We start from the raw sequence: 24,541 nt of genomic DNA, 5'->3' as shown, positions 1-24,541 counted from the left end.
CCCTTACTCGTATAAACCTATACCTGTCTATTCTGTAGACAGCTCTGTATGTTTCCTACAGGCACACGTTACTGCCAAATAAAGGAGGGTTTTGACAGATAGCCTGCAAGCTATACATGTAGAGAAAATGGAATAAGACATAAGACATGACTTAGGGGGAATGAATGTACAAGAAGATATTTATAGAAAAGCAAATAAGAATGAAGCCCCTAGGCCAGTAAATTGCTACATGATCTCTTCAGGTCCTTTGTGGGCCTTTCAGTGCCTTGATATGATGACTTAGAGGGAAGCAAAATCCATTTTACAAGTCTTCAAGTATGTGGAAACCTGATCGTAGCTAAATGTAGCTGAGTTGTGCCAATGACATCAGTAACATCACTCGTGCATGAAAATGATTATGTGAAAATGTATTTTAATTAAAAGCTACGTCTTTAAACAGTGTTGTGAGTTACAAGGCAGAAACTACACTTCTCAAAAATAAAAAGAAATAGACATAAATTCCTAGACTTTCAAAAGTCAGGCAAATGTTATGGTCATAGTTGAAAACTATATCAAAAAAGAAGGCATCTCTCAAAGAGAAGTCTAAATGACTTTACAAATAAAGTGATGATCACTCTATCCCTCAAAGCATTTACTATCTGTAGGTGATCTATGGTATACACAATAGCAAGGAAGGTCAGCTGTAACAGGATTGCTTCCAACCCAGTTAAAGCACATTTGTGTTCATACAGATAAGAACCAGGTATTATACAAAACTGTACAAATTCTCAGGGAACTTTTAACATTATGTTAAATCCATAATTTATTTCCATCTGAAAAAAAAAGAGACCAATTTGCTTTCCAATTTGCCTAGCATAAGAAAAATCGAAGTAGTTTTCTCTTTTTTTTTGCTGTTTTGCTGAAGCAAAACATATGTTATCATAAGTTATATTTTTAAGATGCATGTGCTTTATTTTAGAGGACTATTCTTCTTGCTTTTCATCTGTTGCTGGATGACCTGACTGGATTTCAGTCGACCTCCTCTGACACTGCCTAAGTCTGTTCACGTGACTTAACTTTGTGACTTAGATTATTCCAAAAGTACAGATTACTGAGCAGGTCACTTGTGTCTACAAAGAAGTCCCATGTGTATGTGGTGAAGGAGGGATAGAGGAAAAGGGTGGGACAGAACTCTGAAAGGACTGGGGTTTAGGCAGCCCTTAGTAAATGCAGGTCTTATTGTCTTGGACAGCCTACTTAAAAATCCCACCTTTCTAAGTAGAAGAAGAATCTCTGTTGGCAGTGAACCCGTGCTCAGTCCTGCTAAAGGATTAATAAGATGAAAGTCTCTAATTCTGTAAATCAGTAATCACATAAACAAGAATTAAAAATACTGCAGAAACTCCATGAGTTACATTCCTTCAGCAGAATATTGTTTAGCCTTTATTCATTAAGATAAATGTGCAATCCACCCCTGGAATAAACTAGAGAATTGGACTGGCAATTGTTTTAACATGAGCATTGCTACACTGTGTGTTGACACTACTTTGCTGAAAAGTAAAATGCATGTACTATGTGGATTATTTTCTTTAAATCAGATTCTTATGCACCATGGTCTGCATTATGATAGCTCAGAATTTCAGGCTGTGTCTAAATTGTGAATTTCAAGAACTCCGTGCAGCTCTCTCATCCTGGTGCAGAACTTGGTTACACCCACACTTAGCATTAGTGGTTGAATTAGACCACTTAAGTGAGTCAGGTGAGCAAGATTTGAGGCTACAGGCTTTAATGCATAAAACAATCTCAGTTTTGTTCAATAATTGATAGGGCTAGTGTAAGGAGTATATTCCCAGTGTTCATACCACTGTGCAGTACCATCTGTAAACAACACAAAACCTTTGTTTTAAATCAGTGAAGGGAATGTTCTTCGGTCTTTTTCTCTTTAAAAGTAATTTCATTTTTGGCAGCTAATAACAAAAGAGCAATGGACATATTTACATGTGGCAGGAGAGTGGTGTAATAAACAGGGTGATTTCTCGCATCTCCATTCCGGGGCATGGCAGAGTTTCATTCCATTCATAATTTCTTCAAAATCTCATGCAGCCAATTTGATGCAAGCACATCAATACTCCCTCGCTGAATTTTGACACTACTTAACTGCAAACTGACTGTGCAATATCCCAGTGGGAAGTCATAAATGTCTTTTGCCTTTCTGGAACAGAGCAAGTGATTGTATCAATGCCTGTGTAGGTTGGTGCGGATGTTTATCTAACCTATTTTGAAAGCACATGACATTGTTTTAAGGATATATTTATAATACGGTAATTTTTCTTCCCGAAAAATGAGAACAGCTGAGCTGGAAGCACCATGTTTAATTTATTTCAAACCATTGCTAATCGGGGCTGTTACTAAAATGTACTGCATATCAACAATATTAAATTTAATCTAGATAATTTGAAAAAGACGCATTTGGGAAATCTGCTCCAATGATCCTTCACAGAAATTATGTGGCCACATCTATATCAGATAGTGCTTTGAAAGTCCCTTGCTGCTTTGCTCTTATTTTCTTTGGTTTACTTGCTCCTCTCAGAGATAAAGACATTTATTTTGCTTTTATATATTGCTTAATCCTTCAAGAACATTGAATATTCTTCTTGAGACTTTTAATGTAACTTGCCCAATGTTCTTTTATTTCCTGTCCCATTTTCCATTATTGAAACTACTTTGTCTTTTGGGTCTGAAAAAAAAAGAAAACAACTACAAAATTAGTCTGCAGAAGAGAAGACTTTAGTGGCATCTCAGCGATGTGTATAAATATCAGAAGGAAGGGAATAAAGCAGATGGATCCAGGAACTTTCAAGTGGTGCCCAGTGACAGGAGTAGAAGTAATGGGAACACACTGAAACATTGGAAGTTCTGTCTGAACATCAGGAAAAACCTGACAAGTGACCAAGCACTGGCACAAGTTGCCCAGAGAGGTTGTGGAGTCTCCATCCTTGGCAATAATTCAAAATCCATCTGGACATGATCCTGGACAACTGGCTCCAGATGGCCGCACTTGAACAGTGAGATTAGACAAGGTGACCTCCAGAGGTCACTACCAACCTCAGCCATTCTGTGATTCTGTGAAAAAGTAAAAGGGATTAGAACTAATTTAAAATGTACTTTTTGGGCTCATACTTACATTTTCCTTCTCTAGTTCTTAAGCTTACATGGTGTATAACATGTTCACATGCTTTGCTTACAACCAGTATGCAGCTAGAGGGTTTGAGGAAAATATCTGTCTTAGCTATGGTTGTATCTTTGCAAAATGATAGGGTTTTTCTCAGTATATCTGAGAATGACCAAATCTCCTTCATGAATGGATTGTCCTCACGTATTCTCAGCATACATGAAGGGAATGATCCATTAGATGTTCTGTTTCTGGGCAAGTATTCGGTGGTTAAAGTATTAAATAGTCTGTATTTGCTGAAGATGGAACAGAGCATGATCTTTATTCAGCCTGTGGTGATTTCTGTAGTTCTTCTACCAAAAAACTGAGATCTAGGGTTTAAGCTATATTAAAAATAAATTTCCAGATCAGTAGTTTTCTAGTTGCTTTTTTCCCATGGAGAAATGAAGAAAAATGACATCTTCAAAAGGTAAATGAAGTGTTGTATACCTGAAAATTGCTTCAAACACTATGTCTAAGGTGAGAGCCTGATACTAAGATTGGCTGAAGATCGATAGGAGGAACCTGACTGGTTTTTGAGCTCTTCTGATCTTGGTGGTCATGGGCAGTCACCTCTGTCCTATACCTTGAGCTTCCTGTTTCTGAAACAGTTCTCCAGAAGTGTTGGGGGTTATTTCATCTTTGCATTTGGGTCAGGTACGTCTGTTGTCAGCACACTGAGCATGCAATACAGAGGCAGACATACAGAGCCCTTACACACTCTCAGTCATTGCATAGCACCCAGTAAATATCCTGCGGCCTCATTGTTGGGCAATTAGACTCACTATTGCATTTGAATTCTTTCCAGCATTCCTGCATGGCTGGGAGAAGAAAAGTAACTTTATATGCTACCAGGTTAATGGTACTATTGGAGGAAGTGATTTGAAATGTTCAGAATTTCAAACTTCACCAAATTACTGTCTCAATAAGGCACTAGTTATAGTACCATCTGCTGCACCACATTGCATTAATGGGATTAGAGCTAAATCCTCCTTGCCTTGGCCTCACAAATAAACCCATTGACATCAATTTGTTCCTAAGTCTTCTAATAACTGCAGGGAGTTGTAGTACTTTGCAGGATCACTTTCAGGGATCAAAAGACACATGACAGCATTCTCTGCAGAGAACTTACTCTATTAAATAACACGGCAAGCAGAACTGCAGTTTGACCTCCACTTCATGCCTGGTGATTTCTGTCTTTGAGGGCTCAGATGTTCTGTATAAGTTTGTAATTTTTTTCATTTAGACCACAGAGCCTTTAATGACCTCCTGAAACAGTTGAACAGTGAATCAAATATGGGTAGTTAAACTAAGCACTTCATCAGAAAATCAGCTTTAATTGTTCCTTACATTTCCTGCTTATGCCCACAGCAAATGCTGTGGCCACTGCAACTTCTTTCTGCTCCAAGTGGTTGGATTTTGGATTTCCCTGTGCAACGTTTTTTCATAAGTTGCTTTAAAGACTTGCAGCATCACCATTCTGTAAAACTGAGAAAAGTGTCTGTCTTTTTCAAAAAAACACATTTTCCTTAACTTACAAACATATCAGCAGGATGTGAGAATTTGGAAGTGCTAAAAGGAAGTTACTGTTTTCTCTTGAGAGTTGCTGAGATATTTTCTTTAGAGCAGTGTTTTACATTCACTTTCTTATTCTCAACTAGCAGTAACTTGAAGGGTTCATCTTTTGGTGGGGGGTGGGGGTCAGCAAATCCTGGACTTCTTTAGTCCTTTTCTGTCTCAGTTAATTACATACAGAAAGGGGCAGAAGATTATTCACTTCTTCTAAATTCAAAGCAGGTTTCCACAGTGGCCTCCTCATAACAACCCAGCAACAGATAAATGTTCCCAAGCCTGAACTTTATTGTACTGAGAGTGTGTAAAATATTTATTTACCAACTTTGTTTTGCCCTATTTGCCATCTTTGTTCTGTCTCCCTCTGTTGTTCCCATTTTAGTTGGTAAGGTGAATCTTTTGCTCTGTGTCTGTCTGTGTGTGTGTATTAAGAAAAGTAGAAGACAGGGGTGTTGCTGTTTTTACATGCTCATAAAACATATGCTTTAGACCTGATAGAAATGACAGTTCAGGCTTCTTTCTATGTTCTCAGTTTTAGGACTTCAAGGAAGATGGTGGTCGAGTGAGAAGTGTTTATTTATGCAAATATACACACTTAATGTGAGCCAGTGTTGTAAATATAATGTCGCTGTAAGTATAGCTCAGCTTTTCCTGTAAGGTGGAAACATCAGGAAGAAGGAAAGAAATTTCCAAAAAGAATTGAAACTCCTTCTCTCCACACTTCCCCTCCTCTCTAATGTGTTTTGTGTGCTTGAATATAATCTATTTTCTGTGATTTCAGAAGATGCAGTCTAGAAGCATTTCACCATAAAGAGTGTGTTCTCAGAGGGCTTCAGGGGTTCCTGGCGTTAGTTGGGCTGCTGCAGGAAGCAGCACAGTAAAGTTGCTATTAACAAAATGTTCCTAAGTCCACTCCCCCAGTCACTTCCTAATTTCCAAATAAGCATGGCTTTTGTTGTCGCTCTTTGTGCATGAATTCATGCACAGTTGTGAGTGCTGATGCAGATGAACAGCAGTGACACTGTATCCCGCAGCCATGCTGGTGATGCCTTGTGTAGAGTTACTCAGGTGGAACAGTGGGTTGTGTGATCTCCCCATCCCTGCCCATGGGCTGGAAAAGGAAGAAGGCCAGAAGGAAGGGAAGAGATTCATGAATGCTGTGATGTGTCCATGTTTTTGCTGTCACTTTAGGTGTTTGCATTTTTGTCATGTGGTGCTGGCATTAATAGATGAACAAGCAGCAAGAAATATTCCAAGAAGGTCTTACTCATATTTTCTTGTGCTGTAAGATCTTCTCATTGCTTTGATAAAATAAGCTGCCAAATTTAAGTTTCAGTTGTTGACCAATGTAAACTGAATAGTCCTTGAGATTATTGGAATTGTCTGTCTTCAGTTTTGTTTTGTATAATTTTACTAACGTGGTAACAGGTCTGGGTGACGTTAATGGAAAGCTCATTATCTCTCAGTTCAGTGACTAATTGCTTTTACCTGACTAGAGTATCTCCGTAGATACCTACCTCTGATTGATCTTCAGTTCTTGCAGCTGTTTCTACATGCTAATTGTGATTATGTCAGTATTGAGCTTGGAGATCTACCTGCAACATTGCCCTAACTTTCTTGACTTCTGCCACCGATTCTTCTTTCTATTTTTCCTGGCTTACTTTCAGTGGGATGAGTAGTTTCATCATTTTTTCTGTTCAATCAGATTTCCTTTTTCAAGCCTTCTCTCTGCCTATTTCTCCCTAGAGCTCTTTTTATACGCTTTAGAAATTGCACATCTGAGTAAACTCCTCAAATGTAAACAGAAGTCTGTCAGAGGAATATGATGGACATGGTTCTTCTGACCAAGTACTGCCTTAGAGAAAATTTAATCCCAGTAAGAAGTTCTTTAGAGCCTTTTCCCTTTGAGTTTTCCTGAAAACAAACAAAATATTCAGGAGGAACTTTCTTTCTACTTAAAATTCTGAAACATTCATGTGTGAACTTCTCTCTGGTGCCAAAGGTGATCTGTTTAAACACTGGTTGATGTATCTGTTTCTTCCATTCCTTTTCAGAATTTTGCTGGATCCTCTGTAACTTCCTTTAAAATCAGATTAATGATGGATATTCCAATAATCTCAAAATCTGTGTCTCTGTTATACCTGAATGACTTCTATCCATTACTGTCTCCCTTACTTTTGTTTTGCAAACAGTGAACAGTCTTCTATTTGTTTGTTTGTTTGTTTTTTAGCAATGGTGTTTTTCCTGTGATGAGATCCTCTTTTAAGTGAAAAAAAGAGGGATATTTCAGCATTTTATAATATCCAGAGTAACAAACATTCATTCTTAATTGTATAGTGTGTATCCTTGGAAGAAATCATTCCTGGCAATTGCAATGAACTTTTTGTAACATGAACAGAGGCACAAGTGAAGTCTTCCTCACTAACAAAAGCATTTTTAAGGACAGGGCATACTGCCTATGAATTATAATGGCCACATGCTCTGTTCAACTGAAAAATAAATAGATTTCAAAATTAAGAAGGGAACGGGGTGTGGTGAGAAAAGCTGAAATAGACAAAACTTGTGGATTATGTTTCAGACTATGATTTGCTGTGTGTCTTTTGGGAAAACACTTACTTTCTCTGTTCATAGATGTAAAACAAAAGCTTTTCCTGAAGTAGTTATATATATTAAAAAAAAAAAAAAAAAAAAAAGGCTTTTATGTGATGAAATGGACAGATACAAGTGGTACTCTGCAGAATTAAAGTTCTCTAAACCCAAATTTGCAGAGAAAGTAATTCTCAGATCTGTTTCAAGTTTTCAAATAACTTTTTATTAAAAGGTGAGTAACATTATGGAGCTGAATTTTCTGAGCATTCAGCAGTGAATTTTATTGTAGCTGTTTTCTTTATGAGGTTCACAAATGTCATGTTCCTGTTTTTTCCTCAGAGTTCTTCCTGTCAGATTTCTAGCTTGGTGTTAGGCAAGATGAACTAAAAGCAATTACTTTGCAAATCAAATCTCTTTAATGATAATTTAATCTATCTTTCCATTCACCAGCATTTCTAGGTCAGTAGCACCCTGACTGAGCTGAATTTGAGTTACCCATCAGATGGTAGTAATTTCTAGCACTTTTGATACAAGACTGGCTGTAAGTCATTTCCTGGGACATAACTTGTTAATGGTCTTAGCAAGTAGCTTATGTCCTTAAAATTTTTATGAAATTATATGAAAGTGGCAAACAGAGCTCTATGTTCTTTGTTCTATCTAATCTCTTTTAAGTTTTCCTAAGGTGCCAGTCATTGTGCTATCAAATATATCAGTCAGAAAGAAAAACAAGTAATTTCAAAATGAACTTCCAGTCTTGCTGTCCCAATTCCACTGTCTTTTCTGTTACAATGCCCATCTGTTATGGACAGATCCTCAGCAGGGTTTCAAGAGGCTTACTGGACTGTCTTTCCACAATAGCCAGCTAATGTACCAACACAGCTGCTTTTACCTGTGAGTGAATTACGCAGGTTTTCAGGAATATCATGAAAGAAACTGCACCCAAGCTGTCTGCTACAGACACCTTTGGGCTTGGGCCTACCTTGACCTTAATGTTTGCACATTACAGGAGATCCTGGGATGAATCAAAGAAATGGCAACAAATTTCCCTAGGATTTTTCCTAGTATTTATTTTTATTTTTTTACTCATTGAATCTCCCAAAATTATTGCTGTTTTAGAGAAGCGGCAGCCCAGCCCCAGTCAGGGCAGGCTGGATGCTTCATGCCTCCTGGCCAAGACTATGAAGTTAGAATTCGGCCAACTGCATCAAGACCACCTAAAAAAAGCTACTGAGATCTCAGCTGAGTGACAAATTTAAGAATAAGAAACAGCTGAGAGAGGAAGACCTTCAGGGACTCTAGTACAGGAAGCAGAATGATTCATCTGGTAGTTCTGTCTCAGACACAGCTCAGTTATCAAATTCAGTTGACTGTTTCATGAGTTTGTGCTGATGTGTTTTATGGACTTACATTTTTATGGAGCATTTAATCCGAAGATTCAATGACTTTTGTCAATACCCACAACACTCTCAGTGTAGATAGGAAGCATTGTACTGACATGTGTCTTTGTGTTAAAATCTCTGTTGAAAACACAGCCCCACGTTTAAATAACACAATTGAGTGAATATAAATAACTTGCATAAATACTTATCTCAAACTCACCACAGTTTTGGCAGCTGAATAAGAATTGAAGGCAGATGTGATGACAGAATAGCTTTTGAAAGCATAGTAAGATTATCTTTCAGGGAAATACACCACATTAAAAGGTATGGGATCTGAGAAATTAAATAATGATTTCTTGCAGGATTAAGAGCAGTTTGCATAGGCTAGCAGGAAGTTCAACACAGCTTTTGATCAGATAGGATGAATAAGTGCTGCTACTATACAATTATTGATGAGTAGTTCTAGATTTTAAAGCAAGTGCTGTATTTTCCATTGAAACTTAAAGTGAGTACAAATCTATCTAATGTATCTAGTGCTCCTTACAGGATAGTACCCTAACTGATTGGCTGCATTTGCTTAGGGAGAGCACAAGAACAACATACGCATCAAAATGAACCTTCTGCAATATGTTGTGATCCTGATTTGCTCCTGCATCTGCTGTCAATCAAAGATTTCAGGAATTCCTTTTTCTTGAATCCTCTGAAATTTATCTTTGTACTGTTGCAAACCATTTGATTTTCCAATCCAAATACAAGCTTTTAAACTATCCATATTTACCTGTACATGACAGGAAAGTCTGACACAATGGAATCATCTTGCCATTAAGGAGTAGAACGAGTTCTCAGGAGATCTGGTTCCTCTGTGGACTTGTTGGGTCAAGATTACAAAACTCAGCCTTTCTGTGTCTTTTATCCTTAGCAAAATGGATGTAATGTTACTGTTGATATTTGTCTTGCTTACTTTGGAATGCACCATGCTTAACAATGTGATTTTCATTGGAAGCTCCAATATTACTGTAATAGAAACAAAAATTATTTGAAAATCCAATAATGATACATTACTAGATTTTCTCCCCTCTCTCTCGCTCTAGATTTTTAGGGTGTGGGATTTACAGACCCTTTCGCTGCTGCAAGTCTTCCATGATGATCAAGGGAGTCCTGGAGAGCTGGAGGCCTCTGCCATGGTATTTGACAACAATAATGGCACACTTATCACTGGTATGTTGCTGCACGTGATGTATGAGAGCATCCCTCTTCTCCTAGAATGTGATTTCCTTTGCAATTACATATAAATGAAGTTGAGCACAGGAATAAAGTATATGATATGAACAGAATACTGGGAGGTAGGGGTATTTGCACATGAAGACCATTTTAAAGTTGATCTTGTTATATATGGTACTAGTTTCAATATAAAAATATTCATGAAAGTATGCAGCATGGGACTTAACAACAGGAGCCAGAGAAAATGAGAAAGGCTTCTCTGAAAGCAAGGTGAGACTCCCTTAGAAAAACTCAACTACAGATATTGTTCTGTAGACTTGTCACTTCTTGAAAGCTACTAAGCTGCTGATCTTCCCCTGTTCCTTTAGCACTCTCCTCCCATTTGGAGATCAAACCAGCAAAGTACAGTCTCTGTGGAGACCTCAGAAGCATATTCAAACTCCTTATTTAACTCGATAGCTATAGAGAGCCCCACAATCTGTGGTGTCAACAGATGTACTGTTCAACTGATCAGAAATGAAATATTGCGGGAACTCATCCCAAGGTTTCTGGACTCTTTTTCCTGTCTCTGTAGCAGGGAGCTTGGAACCTCCGAGGGACCAGAGCTTTGCAGTGTCACTAAGGATGCCAGCCTTCTGTATCTAAGGCAGAAACTCTGGAAACCGATGGGGTTTTTCTGCCCCAGAGATGTAATCACTGGAAAAAAAAAAAAAAGCTTTGAACCTGTTTTGGGGCTATAGAAGCCAGAGACATACCAGACAAATTGTCTTTGGAGACAGCTTTTTCTGTCCTTGGGTTAGGAACAAGGCATAAAGCTCACAAAGCTTGTCAGATCTGAGAAGATGAATGTGAAACACTTTGTTTTCAGTGACCTGGTAATTTCTGCTGAATCTTTGTGCCAATAAACCTGGTTTAGTAGCCTAAATATATATACTGGACTAGAGTCCACATATTGTTACGGGTATTTAGGCATTTGGTAAACATTGCATTAAGAAACTTTAGCTTCTAGGTCTTATTTTTAAAATGCCCAGGTTATTAATCAGTCTAGTTTTTAAAGATTTTTAAGAGTACAGATAGGAAATTCAGTTCAAATTTAAATTACGTAACTTTGCCCTTATAAACAATGCTTGGATCAGTGCCTAAATATCTGTAAAAATCTGGTCCTGGACTCTCTAAATGATTCTATTAAAAGACTAAGTTAATGTCTCCTTTCCCCTGAAGAGGGCAAGAGACTGAGGCTATATGTAGGCAGATTAATTCTCATTGCTATGTACCTGACTTTACAGAGGAGATTTTCCGTTGTTAGTTCACTATCATCCATAAATCACAGCTCACCTTCACGCTTCATTTGAATATTGCTACAGCTTTCCTCCTGTGCCTTTTTCCAAGCTGCTGGCCTCTATGCCTGGACTTATGCCAAGTATGAGGCAAGTTTGTCCTTTGCTGCGCACTCACTTCTGACTGATGCTCCTCTGCTGGTAGAACTGTAGTAATACTGGAACTGAAATAGGAGGTTGCATGTGTAGTCTGGCTTGTGAGCCTGCATCGTAAAAGCTTCGTCCTTTCTTTTGTCTTGTCTTCCTCATTTGCCTCTCTGTCTTTGTAAACTTTCTGATCTGAGAGCACTAGAAGGTATCTGGAAAACACCATTCAGACCTGCCATGCTGTATAGAGGAAGGTACTGGAAAGACATCATCGTTGCCTGCAGATAGAACTGCTATATCTCTAAGAAAGCAAATACCATAATTTATTTTAGTGATATATCTACCAATTAGAGCTTTATTTATTTGGGTTCATTCCATTCCATGCCAGCCCACTCTGGGACTGGAGGATTTATGACATCTAATGATTAGGAGTCAGGGTATCAATCTCATCAAAAGTGGGCAGGTGGTCATTTAAAGCAGTGAAATGCTCAGCCATTGTTTAACTGGTGCTTTGTGGGAAGCATGTGTGAATGTTTTCTGAATTAATAGATATTCTCAAGAAACAGACAAGATTCCTTATCCTCCTCAGAAGGTCTCAAACTCTATGGTTTCTGGAAAATCTTTTTATATCTAAGGAAAATAACCAGTATTGTACATAAAATGCATATATTCTCACTTCTCTCACCCTGTGCAGGTTCAACTGTCATTGACATTTATCCCCTAACTCAAGTGATACAAGATAGGAGGCAGTTTCCACAGACACATGAGAAAAAAATCAATGTTCTGATTTACAACATGGCTCTTCACCAAATTCTCACTATCTGCTCTGAGTCAATACTGAAGGTGAGTGTAAGTTGTTACCAAGTCTCAGGTTTTTTTATTACAAATAAGTTTCTGTGCAATTAGATAAGTGATTATTGTTAATTATTCAAAGTGTTGGTTTTGAGGCTATTTTCATGCACAAATTCTCCAGGGAGGTGGTAGCCATGACGAATAAACTATTGGATTCATCATCATTGTTTTTGTCAGAAAACTACCTCCCTGACCTGCATTAACATAATTGCACTGCAAGCACCAGGCAGATTGAGCAAGGCTTCAGAGGCATGTGATTTAGTTGCAATTTTATTTCCTTAGGCTGTATTTTGGTACAGTACACCTATTCCTGCAATGGATTCTTGCATGTATAGCAAAAGAGGTGAAAGTCCATTGGTTATTTCATAGCTACAAAGGAAAATGTAAAATGCCACGATGGATCCAATCTACCTTAGATCCAATCAATAATTCATGCAAGCGCAATTACACATTATTCTTCACTTCAAAAGGCATATCTAATGAGGATCTCTTTAAAGTTTAAGAAGTGCTTGAGTCCCAGTCAGCTTAGTAGAATATAAGCATGTACTTTAGACATTCTATGGACTGGTATAAAACATTTTAAAAGTCACTTTGTAAAAATAAGACTGTGTAGAAGATACTTCTCTCAGATAAAAAGATTCCTTCACTAAAATTAAAAAGTTTCATTGGCACATACAGTGCACCTAAACTATAAAACCTGACTTTTCATCTTCCTGGTTTGCTTTTTATTCTTTTGTCTGATCTGCTTCTTTTTGGCTAGCAGTTCTGGAGCAAATTTGCTGACCGTCTGTAGATCATTTTCTCATTCAAATAATTTCCTAGAGCATACTGTTCTGAGCCTTAAGGATTTCAAGTCATACAGTGAGGGAGAAGTGTTGAATATAATAGCCAGTAAACACTTTTAATCACTTAAAAGCACTTGTGTTGAAACATTAATGAAAAGGCTAAACTTGCCTATTAACTATATCATTTGCATTTGAACCACTAAAAAATAGTTGCCATCCAAGTGTCAGAAAACCTACAGATTAATAAAATGAATCATTACTGATGTAATTAAGAGTGTAACAATGATCATCAGAGGTACCAAGGACCTACAGTTTTCATTAACTGTTGATGGGATTAGATGGCAAGATCCATAGGGAAAGGAAGCATCTCTTACCGGGCCAGCTGGTTATGCATGCCAAACCTGTGGAGAAAGGCTTGTTTGTGTAAAAGTTTGTTCATTTTATAAACTGGGTAAATATGTTATTTCTTATTCTAAATCCTGCCTTCCTTAGACCCTGGTGGCTGCAACACCATTACAATTACAAGTTAGTTTTGGGCACTTGATACTGCAGAAAATCAGATCCAGACAGTGCACATGACAATGAGTAGCTAATTCATAAAATCCAGTTGAATCTGAGCTATTCCATGACAGTGACTAAAATTTGTACTGGTAGTTCATTATAAGGCATTGTTTCAATTCCTAAAAGGATTAGATAATCATCAGATATAGTTGTTCCTACATTTTTGGAACAAATGTTTATGAAAAGACTCATTTTGATATTCAGCATAGAAAGTATAGCTCAAACCACTCTTTCTAGTTAGATTTATTTGCTTTTGCACTGTAAAAAGTCCTTATATTTAACAACAGCCTCTCTGACTTAACAAGGATTTTTCTTATAGCATACTAAACAGTCTCCCCTTGCCAGAATGGCTTCTCCAGAGAGAGGGACATTTTCAGGGAAATTACACTAATAGCTCAGTAAAAATACATGGTGGTGTGCTCTTGTAACTGAGAACCTATTTCACAGGGTGTGCTCTTGGAAGTATTCGTCTTTCTCCAGTTACAGTAGAACACATTGTATGATGAGTTTTAGAGGTTACAGTACAACTAATTACCATCTTATTTTTTCAGGTCTGGGACCTAGAAACAGGATATCAAATATATCAGATTGAAGATGCGCATGGGCTGAATATTGAAGTGACCTGTGCAGCCTTTGAAAGAAAAGGGGTTTATCTTGCTACTGGGGCATGTGATGGTAAAGCAATTAAATAATTGCCACATTTTTGTTACTTTTATTTAAAATGACATACTACATGACCAGACAGAACTCTTTGTCTTGACTGTCTCAGTGACAGAATAATTAATTTTGGCTTTCTTCCAAGGTGGGAGGAAGTATGTACAGAAAGGAATGCATATCTGTCAGTCTGGGGAAAAGTGAAGGGTGGGAGGCGGGGTGTCATGTCTTAGTTGGGTTTTATTTGATAGGTGACTAATAGAAAGGTGATTTTGGGGTGCTTGGGCTCTGGTACTTTGCTAACCTATTGCTTTCTGGAAGACTATCTTCAAAACGCTTGGTCTGAAAAGGTATTTCCTCATAGGACTTAGGACCCAGATCTGTAACTGAATGGCTGCAGATGGAGAACAGTAGTTTTTTGTATTTTATAGCATCTAAGCTCAATTTTGTAGTGTCTCCAGGCACTGAACACTAGCATATATATATCTACACATTTCCTGAATTTTTCATGTGTTATTTAGCCTGTGTCACTTTTAGGTAATGTGACAAGACCTTTCCAATACACAAGTACTACACTGAATTCTGCAGCAAACTTTAATAATTTTGTAATCTGTTTACAACTGAATAATTCTTCTTATATTCAAGTGTTCAAGAGTACACACTGGAAGTATCAAAATATATGACATATATGAAAACTGCCTCACATAAAGAGGAGACAGCCTTTCCCATACACCATACCGGCTAATGTTTCTTCTTTATGCTTGGGAGCAGAGACTGCACCCTTTATGCATCTTAAAAGCATGACAGAAGGTGAGTGCTACTAAGTCTTACAAAAGTGAAGTCCTGCGTAATAACTGCTTCACTTAATTCTGTAGCTCCCCTTCCCCACTAGCTCTGTGGGATAAGTCCAGCAACCATGTCCCTCTGCTTCTTGTGATAGCTCAGAACCTGAAGTCTTCTGCCCAGACTTGCTTTCTCTCTGATGATGTTAGTCCAGAAGCAGTGGTAAGATAGGCAGCGGTCTTTTATCCTGGGCTGCAGCACAAAACAGACATGGAAAAAGAAGAAAAACTGGTGGGGCTAGTAGTGAAGATGTTTTCTAGTAAGTTTTGTGTCCCTAAGAGTGCTTTCCTAAGAAACACTTGCATTGTTACAGCTTTTGAAAGACCAGTGACCTAGCTCTGAACCTTCAACTGGATTTTCTTTATTCTTCTCCTTTCCCGGTTTGATCCACCTCAAGTTTCTGACTTTGAAGAACAGGTTATTGTTGAAAGTTCATTCCCTTTTGTATATCTTTCTCATCCATGTGTAGGAACAGTGAAAATTTGGGAGTTCGAAAATGGGCAGGAAGTTAAAGCCTTGCCATTGGCCCAGCACTGCACAGATGAACATTGTCTGCTGCAGATAGTTTATCTGAAGGCTAAGAGAAGTCAACATGCGCTTCTTGTTTTGGAGAAGAGTGGGAAGATGAAAATGATTCAGGTTTTTCAAATATAGTTTTTAAAAAGTTTTCTAATTTCATTTGGTAGCTCCTAATTTTTGAGGTAAACCAGGACTTTTGCATTAATTAGTAGATAAACTTCTAGAAACTGTGAGGAACAATCCACTTTCTGCATGTCATAAAATTCATTTTCTGCCTTTCTGTGTTAATATGTTCATTAGTCCATTGCTGGTTTTCAGCATTCTGACAATTTCTTTCCTTGCATTTGTTTTTCTGTTTGTGATCAAGCTTTCAGCAGTTATAGATTCTTTAAGGCAGAGGTGTCAAACTCATTTTCACTGGGGGCCACATCAGCCTCACAGTTGCGTTCAAAGGGGAGTAGTAGGAGTAGCTACATTTATACAGTCCTAAAATTACACTCAGCCCTTTGAAGGCAACCACGAGGCTGATTCGGCCATCGGTGAAAATTAATTTGACACCCCTGATTTTAAGGTAAAAGCTTTAAAATTTTGCTGCTGTTATTATAAACAGTGTTTGCCCTGTTTATCCTGAAAAAAACCCCTTCAATATCGGAGAAGATTTTGCTACAGGATTTTTATTTTTTTGAATAAAATTACTAGATTAAGACTGCTTAAGAACTGATAGAAAGAAAAAAGACAGTAATAAGTCAGATTGATTTGCTTGGGTTGATATTAAGAGTCTACTCCGTGTTCCCTTTGGTTAAAATTAACAGGATGTATTTGGAGCTCACAATAATTGTGGTTTCATTTCTCAGAGAAACCATGTTTTTGTAGAATTTTTTTCCTCTAATTGGAATGTTTTACTTGCGACAAAATTCTTCTAGTACTTTAAATCTTCTATGTGCAAGGGAACAAAGGTTGTGGGGAGAAGAAATAAGTTTTACTAGCCAGATAATACATTTAGGGGGAAAAAAAAAACATACAAGCTCTCATCTTGGTAAATAATTTATTACTTTTGAGCCTCCTGATAATAAAAAGCCATTTTATACAGATTTTGCTTTTGATATTCAGATTTTTCAGAGGTACTACATCACACCAGTAGTCCCCCAGTGTTATTATTGAAATTGTTAAATCATTCATGCAATGTAAACGTATCCCTTGACAAACAGGTTGGTGAGAAGTTGAATCTCCTCCAGCTCTTTATGAATCTAACATTAATACTATTTCACATAATTGCAAAACTACTTTTTATACAAATGCTTCAGTGATAATGAGAAATACAGGTTGTTATTATTAGCTTTTTAAGAGGCTCTGAATATAGTAGTTAGCAAGATGAAATTGAATAACACCCCAAAAGCAGTTCATTCTTTGCAGGAATGCACTATAGTTCTCTCAATTTCTAGTCCTTTCCCCAAGGTATTTCTTGTTTACTACACTTAATATCATAAGATTTACCAAAAGGTAACTCCCAGTAGCCTCTAGGCATGATGGGGAGGAATCAATGACTAAGGGCCATGACTGAACTGTGGCTTCTTCTCACACAATTGGAACAACCACCAGTTTTGCTGGTATGATAGATATGAACTGGAGACTAGCAATGTTGATGAAATAAGCAGCTATAACTGCAGAGACAGCTGACTTTAAGGGAGTAGCTAAACTGAATGAAATCAAAAGCTCTGAACTCCACAGCTGGGCAGCTTCTAATATAAGAGCAGATAATTTAAAGTGAGCTGGAATATCTCTGGCTGGCACTTCGGTTTGCAGTGTAGGCATATGCTAGGTGATACTTGTAGTAGTTTTTGTAGTTTGGCACAGAAAACAGCCTTTTAACACACACTTCCTGATAATTATCTTGTGAATGGAGAAATCCTTTCCTTCCTCTTTCATTAAGTCAGTTATTTTACTAGGGTAACTCAGTTCAAACATATCTATATGTAACATGGATGCTTCCTGAGGCAATGTTGTTTCCACGACGGAATCCAGTTGTGTCTCTGTCACTGAAAACTGACACCTTACAAACACATTTTTTTCCGGATATTGAGCTGCCATCTGATACCGGTTCTCTGAGGAATGATACAGAGGTAAGAAACTCTTCAAAGTTCCACATCATTTACAGAATATTGGAAAAGGAAATATTTACACTGCCCTCAAGGATTTCATGTTTTAGCAACAGGATAAGAACCAAAAAAGTATTCCAAACTTTTCACTACACTGAAGGTCTAAAATCACCTGAGAAAGTGATTGTTTCTAAGGGCTATATCTGCCTAATTATCCATTTCATAGTTGTCGCTGCAGCTGCTCTGTACATGTGCTTCACATTGCTGTACAAAACAGTATGTTGATGTTCTTGTATAAAGTCTTCTAGAAATGAAATGCCATTCATTACTATAGCTAGACTGACCTTCAGTAATACTGGCACGTAAAGATTAAGCTGGGTGTTAAAGTAATTTAATTTTCTCTTCTTATTCCTTTGGTAAAATTAGATGTCAAATTTATGTTTCAATTGTTGACCAATTTAACTTGACTAATTCAGAAGACTTACATTTTGTTTTGTATAATTTCACTAACTCTGTAACAGGCCTGGATGATGTTTATGGAAAGGTCATTATATTTCTGTTCAGTGACTTACTCCTTACACCTGACTAGAGTGTCTCCATAGATGCCTACGTCTGATGAATCTTCAGTTCTTACAGCTGTTTCTACATGGTCTAATTGCAACTGTGCTGTAGATAACAGGTTAGGTCAGCAGATGGAGGCCCCTGTCCTCTGCAGCAGGGAGTCTCCCAACTCTGTCACTCTGCATCCTTCTGGTGCTTCTGTGTAGCTCGAATACAATAGTATTATACCATTCAATATGCAGTTGTTGTAGGCACTGTCAATTTAGGCATCTTGTTAAACTGACAGTTAAAACGTTTCACTCTCTAGTGTCCACATTGCTCTTACTCATTTTTTTTTAATGTTCTTTGTAGCATTTTGTACCCTCTGTAGAAAAGAAATGTTTTGATGTTTTAAAAGAAGGAGGATACAGTTTGATAGCTACAGGAAGTGAAAATGGTGCAATAATTTTGTGGGATTTTGAATCTGCCTCTGTGAGATGCATGTAAGTATTGCTTTCATGGAGGCACTTTGTTCTCCAGTATTTCATACAAACTTTTCAAATGGCATAGTGGAAATTCTAAGATACCCAATGGTAAAGGGTGATGGACAAGGAGGAGTTAAAGTAGCAATTTATGTGGAGTCCCCTACCTCCCACTTCAAATTACTTTGCTAGCTAGTCCTAACATTGCAGATAGGAGAGGTGATCAAGAGAGGGAGTCATTTGGGGAAGGGATGATGCAATTAAGAATAGTGTTTTAAAATAACTGAGCACTGCCACTGACGGAAACTCCCACTGTGTGAGTCGCTCTGACATTGTCTCAAGGCTGCTACTGAGCTTTAGAAACATTCTTATTTTGGAAGTTTTGTGTTTGGGAGGACACCTGGAAATAATGCAGCTTCACATGATAATGGCAGATGTTCAACATTATCAGCATCAGTATCATTGTCTATACCTAGAAGATTAGAAGTCACATTCAACAGGGAGAAATCTGAAGTCATTTGGGAGGCTTGGGAATAAAAATCTTTTACAGAAAGTGACAAAATGTGAGCATAGGATGATGATTCCAGATACTCTCATACAGATTAAGCTGATACATCAGGAAAGTGAACAATGACAACATCTGGTTAGACTGAGGGGGGCACCAAAGCAGTATTTCTGTGTTGGTGATGGAATACATAGCCTTTTAAGACCATACAAAGTTATTATTTAACTATGCTACCCAATAGTTTTACATCATCCTTCATGTGTAAAATTGGCATGTTTATGACAAAGTGAGCTGAGTTTTTCTGTACCATTGGAAATAATCAAAACTTAACCGCAATTCTGGCTCTGTCTCTTCCTTTGCTTTTGCCTCCCCATATATGAGGGAGCCAATTCATGCGGATGCCTGGAAGACAGGAAAATCAATGCTTTTTGAGTATTTTACCCAGAGTTCACATGACTGGTTTGAATGCCAGGAACAAGGTACTTTTCCAGCATTAACTTAGTTAGTTAATGTCAACATAAGTTACTTTACTTCTCCCTTAAATACTAATTCTCAAGGAAATACTTGGCTGAATGAAATGTTCAGCATTCCATCAGGTCCCTGTTTTTCCTGGCAGAGGCACATTCTGTACCTGCTGTTCAGTGACATTAATCCATCATAACTGATCAACTGATTCTGAAAAACTGTGTCTGCAAGTTTTAGGTGACATGCATTCTGCAAAATAAAATGCTTGAGTTTTTAGGTTACAAATAAAGTCTGCAAATTTTTCCAGGAACAATACGCAACCTATGTGATTCATCCTGTACAAATATCTTTATTTTCAGGTTTAAAATGAATGAAGACAGCCAGAATTCAGTTCCTCAAGTATCTGGAGTCAATGCCATATTATTCCTTGTACACAGTGCTTTCTTTCCCAGGTAACAGGGTGCACTTTATCTTCCTTCAAGACAGGCACAGTCATTTGGTATTTTGCTGGAGTAAACTGATGTAATGTTTGTCCAAGACAGCTGATTTTAGTCGATATTTTCTTTGCATTTAATTAATTCAAGTTCAAGCACTTAATTAGTTTTCCTATCCTTACACTTCTGTAATGCTTACCAATCCAGATTATATGTTCTTTTTTTACCACTCCACTAGGCTATCATTTTGTCCTCTAAATGATCTCCTAAGTTTCAGTTCTGTTGAAGAATTCAGCAGAAGTCAGCTTTTGTCAAGTATCCATTTTCGTGTGTAGTGTACCTTCTTTGATTCTTATCTCAGTGAGATAACTCTGTGTGACAGCAGGTTTTTTCTTTATTTTAAACCTGATATAATCCTCAAGCTATAAGATATTCTCAGCAAAGAGAGCAAGAGGCAGGCTCATTGTGTGCAGCCTCAAGTTTCATCTTAAGCTAGAAGATGGCATTCGTTGGTAGTGTTGGATGGAGAACAGAATTTTCGCCAAATATGCTCATTTCGAGAGAAAGGCTTTGCACCTGTACATAACTTCAGAAGTGCTTGACTTCCAATGGATATGCCAAGGCAATGGTAGCCAGAATGACTCTGTATGGTTTAAATACTTACGCAGCTTTAAGATCTTAAGCATTTAGGCAGGTTTTTTGCTCTCCTGAATCATAAAGATAGTTTATGGTCTTACATTGCTTTAAAACCTTCAAGTAGCTTATATATTTACTACACCCCTAAATGTACCAGTGCCACATAACTGAACATAAATGTGATTTTTGACATCGCAGTTTAATGATTACTTTAAGAAACTCTAATTACATTAGAAATGTGGTGATTACAATTCACAAATAGAATTTTTTTATAAATCAAGAAAAGTTCTTATTATGCTTAATCAGAAGGATTCTACAATGACTTTGAATTGTGGAGGCTTAGGATTTTTTGTATGTACTGAGAAGGTACCTGGATGAATTTGACTGTGATCATATACATGCACACAATGTTCAAGAATGCTGTCAAGTTTGTAAAATCAAGCACTGAAAAACTACAAAGTCACAGCCACTTGTCCAAATTTAAGTGGGCTATCCCAGCTGCATTCTTCCTATATGGGTTTTACATTACCCCAGTTATCAATATACTCTTGTCAAAAACACAACAGCTTTGACATTGGTATAATTTATGTGGCGAGAACCTCTCATTAGCTCAGTCAGAACTTTTCTTGACTCAGAAACACAAACACTGAAGACCACATCCAAATTTTTTTTCCTGAGTTTCTTCCACTCAGTTTTTCCTGAGTTTTTCTGAGTTTTTCCACAGAATCCCATTTCTGAGAATTTTCTTTACAGATTGAAAATAAATTTCCATAATTAGTTGAAAACTACTTGCAGAGCAAAGTACCATGTAAAATGAAAGGGAACAAGCTATTGGCATGCACCGAATTTTTCCCCTTCACTTCTTGAGAATGAACACCAGTGTTAAATTGCATTTACTGTGGATTTAATTTGCTCAAAACTCCTGACAGGAGAGGTTGGCTATGTAATACGCAAATATTGCCTAGTTATTGGATAAATTTCTAAAGCACCAACAACCCTTTGTCTAACCAATCTAATCAATTCAGGCACTATTTTATTATGCTTTATCACACTGGATTATGTTGATTTCCAGATAGCAAACAGTATCTTCAAGAATGTCAGTGATCTCCAATAATTTCTTTCACGCAGGAGAAGTAGTTCCCTGCTCTCTCTTACTGCTACTGGGAGGCGTGGTATCAGCATTGTTTCGGAGCACAGGGGCAGTTCTTTGAGCCAACGTCGGGTAGGTATAGTGGCTTCATCAGTTTGGTAGCATTCAAAATACATTCCTATTTTCATTTTAGTTTTGATTTTAAAATCCTGTTGCTTACTAAATTCCCTCCATAAAGCCATGCACAAAGCTAAATATCAAGAATTACAGAGAAATGAACCTTTTTCACCTAAGCTGAATAAGGTGGGGAGTTAAGAATACATTCTGCCAAGCAGCTGGCTCTGTGATAAATGGAATAGCTGACTATCAAAGTGTATGTCAGATGCTCATCACTAACAATTCTGACCTTCAAATAGGGATGTAGAAGAACTCAAAGGGGAACATAAAACAAACAAATTATGAAGTACTTGAATAAAAGTAGAACCACATCTGTATTGCAGCCACACTTTCTTGGATACATTATTTCAAATAACAGTATGGTTTGTTGGTTTTTTTTTTTTAATTTACCATCAAGATGCCAATGTCTCAATCTGTATTTTTGCTAAGGATGGGATTATGATTGTTGTGACACTTTTTGTCCTTTTATATGAGAAGATCATGCCATATCTGCAGAGCAACAAATAGCAAGTGGGCAAAAACAGTAAAATCCCACTACCTCTTAGATTCTTTACAGCATATTGTTTCAGCAGAGCTTTCATAGATTCCCAAGTAGACACAGGCCTGTCATCCGCAAAATAAAGTATACAATATCTTGTGCTATGTAGTTATTAAAATAACGAAATGGACAGTCATTTTCAGCTCTTAAAAAGATCTTCAGAAGCCAAACACATCAAGCCTTATAGATCAATAGGTAGGATGAGATTCAAGTGGCTTGTCCTCTTCTAAAACACATCAAACACTCATGGCTGAATAGTTTTTCCTGCCTTATTTGACTTGACAATTTTTGAGACCAGTATACCTATTACTGTCAGCCTTGGGGATCCTCAGGAGCCTATATAGAATCATAGAATAGTTTGGGTTGGAAGGGACCCTCAAAGTGCATCTAGTCCAACCCCCCTGCAATGAGCAGGAACATCTTCAACTACATCAGGTTGCTCAGAGCCCCATCCAGCCTGGCCTTGAATGTCTCGAGGGATCGGGCATCTGCCACCTTCCTGGACAAATAGAGTAAGGCACAAATGAAAGACTGACAATTCTCATACTGAAGATGCAGATGTGTAAATGTTATTGCTATTTATGCACTTTGTTCATCTTTGCTCAAGACAGTAACAAGACTACATGCATGTTCTGAATTAAACTCTCTAAGTGAGAGATCTAGGTTATATTCACATGACTGTAAGTATTTGACTTTACTTTTCCTAATAAATTAATGCCATTCAGTCAAATTTACCTTTAGCATGCTTCTAAATTCCTATCAATTTCATTTGTGACTTGTTTATCTGTGACTTCAAATATCTTCTGATGAAATGTTTCTTGTTTTCACTCGGTGCTGCCCCAGATTGAATGGAAATTGGTGGAATATTTGAATCCTTCAATTAAAAAAACAAGTTCTTAAAGTAATTTCAGCTAGAGAACTGTTCTGTAGTTACACCCAAGTTCCATTATCTAATTCTGTTACATTTTATTCCTTACTTTTAGGGAAATGCAAAACGTGATGAAACAGCAACAGGTATGGAAATATGTTTTTCATTCTCTTTGCTGTTGATCCATGACTTCTGCCCAGATAATATAGCAAATGAGTTTTTCGGTTTGTCTGGCAAACTGTGTTTATAATAATTTGGATACCATTGGTATGTAAATGACACACCCCAATGTCTTCTGCTCCCTTCTGATTTGCAGTTATTTCCCAAAATCCAGGCCAGGATGCAGGACATGCAAGAACTCAATAGCTGTTTTATTTTTTTTCTAAATAGACATGATTCTGAAAACCTTGCAGAATTTGGGAATGCGAACTATACGCACTTCTCTTCCACATAAATATTCGAGCAATGAATTATTGAAATGGTATAGCAAGAGCCAACTTGAGTCAAGTATAAGTGAACAGCCTCACAGACAAAATCTTCAAAAGCAAATTAAATTTTAGAAGGAAAAATCTTCCCTGAAGTATATACCCTTAAAATAAGACAAACAAGAGAGAGCCAAGCACTTAAGAGTTAAAGCTGTGCAAATGAATTCAGTGAATTTGCAAGAAGCAAATCCTCTAGATTCTTCTGAATCCTTCAGACATCCTCTGCTGGAAGGCAGACTTTCCCAATAACAAGAAATTTGATCATCTGAAATGTGGATTTAAGCTGGATTTATTTTGCAAGGAAAACCTGCCCTGAAACCAGACTATCCCTAAGCCTTATAGCTGCCCAATAAAATAGACATTCCTACATCCACTGAATGTCCATTTCACTGAGGACCTTCATGGGAACCCCCAGCATCTCCAGCTCTGGGGAAGTCACAGCAAGAACTCCAAAAAGGTTCTCTGTGACCACCACTTTGCATTTAGCATATTTTGAACTGAAGAAGTAAGTATAGAAATCTATGATTCCAGAATTACTTCGCTTCATTGCCAAATTTATAGTGATCTCTAGAAGCCTCATGCAGAGGCTGCAGGATGTCCTGATGACATCTGTCCCACACTCCTTTTCTGCTCTCA

General features: G+C 37.5%; 1 protein-coding gene across 1 annotated transcript in view; it reads left to right on the top strand.

The window, feature by feature from the left end:
* The window catches only part of WDR64 (WD repeat domain 64), a gene marked incomplete at its 5' end in the record, with an annotated part of 60,079 nt that overhangs the window by 25,187 nt on the left and 10,351 nt on the right, over positions 1-24,541 (top strand). The window contains 9 exons of the mRNA XM_082048937.1: positions 9,822-9,948; positions 12,070-12,218; positions 14,125-14,248; positions 15,540-15,709; positions 17,536-17,709; positions 18,598-18,728; positions 20,037-20,129; positions 21,876-21,969; positions 23,536-23,566. Coding sequence (XP_081905063.1) covers positions 9,822-9,948; positions 12,070-12,218; positions 14,125-14,248; positions 15,540-15,709; positions 17,536-17,709; positions 18,598-18,728; positions 20,037-20,129; positions 21,876-21,969; positions 23,536-23,566 — 1,093 coding nt within the window. The remainder of the gene's footprint in view (positions 1-9,821; positions 9,949-12,069; positions 12,219-14,124; positions 14,249-15,539; positions 15,710-17,535; positions 17,710-18,597; positions 18,729-20,036; positions 20,130-21,875; positions 21,970-23,535; positions 23,567-24,541) is intronic.

This window comes from Streptopelia decaocto (genome assembly GCF_964273445.1).
Source record: "Streptopelia decaocto genome assembly, chromosome: 3".
Classification (NCBI taxonomy): Eukaryota; Metazoa; Chordata; class Aves; order Columbiformes; family Columbidae; genus Streptopelia; species Streptopelia decaocto.
Note: the sequence above shows the minus strand (reverse complement) of the source record. Positions and strands in the feature narration are given on the sequence as shown.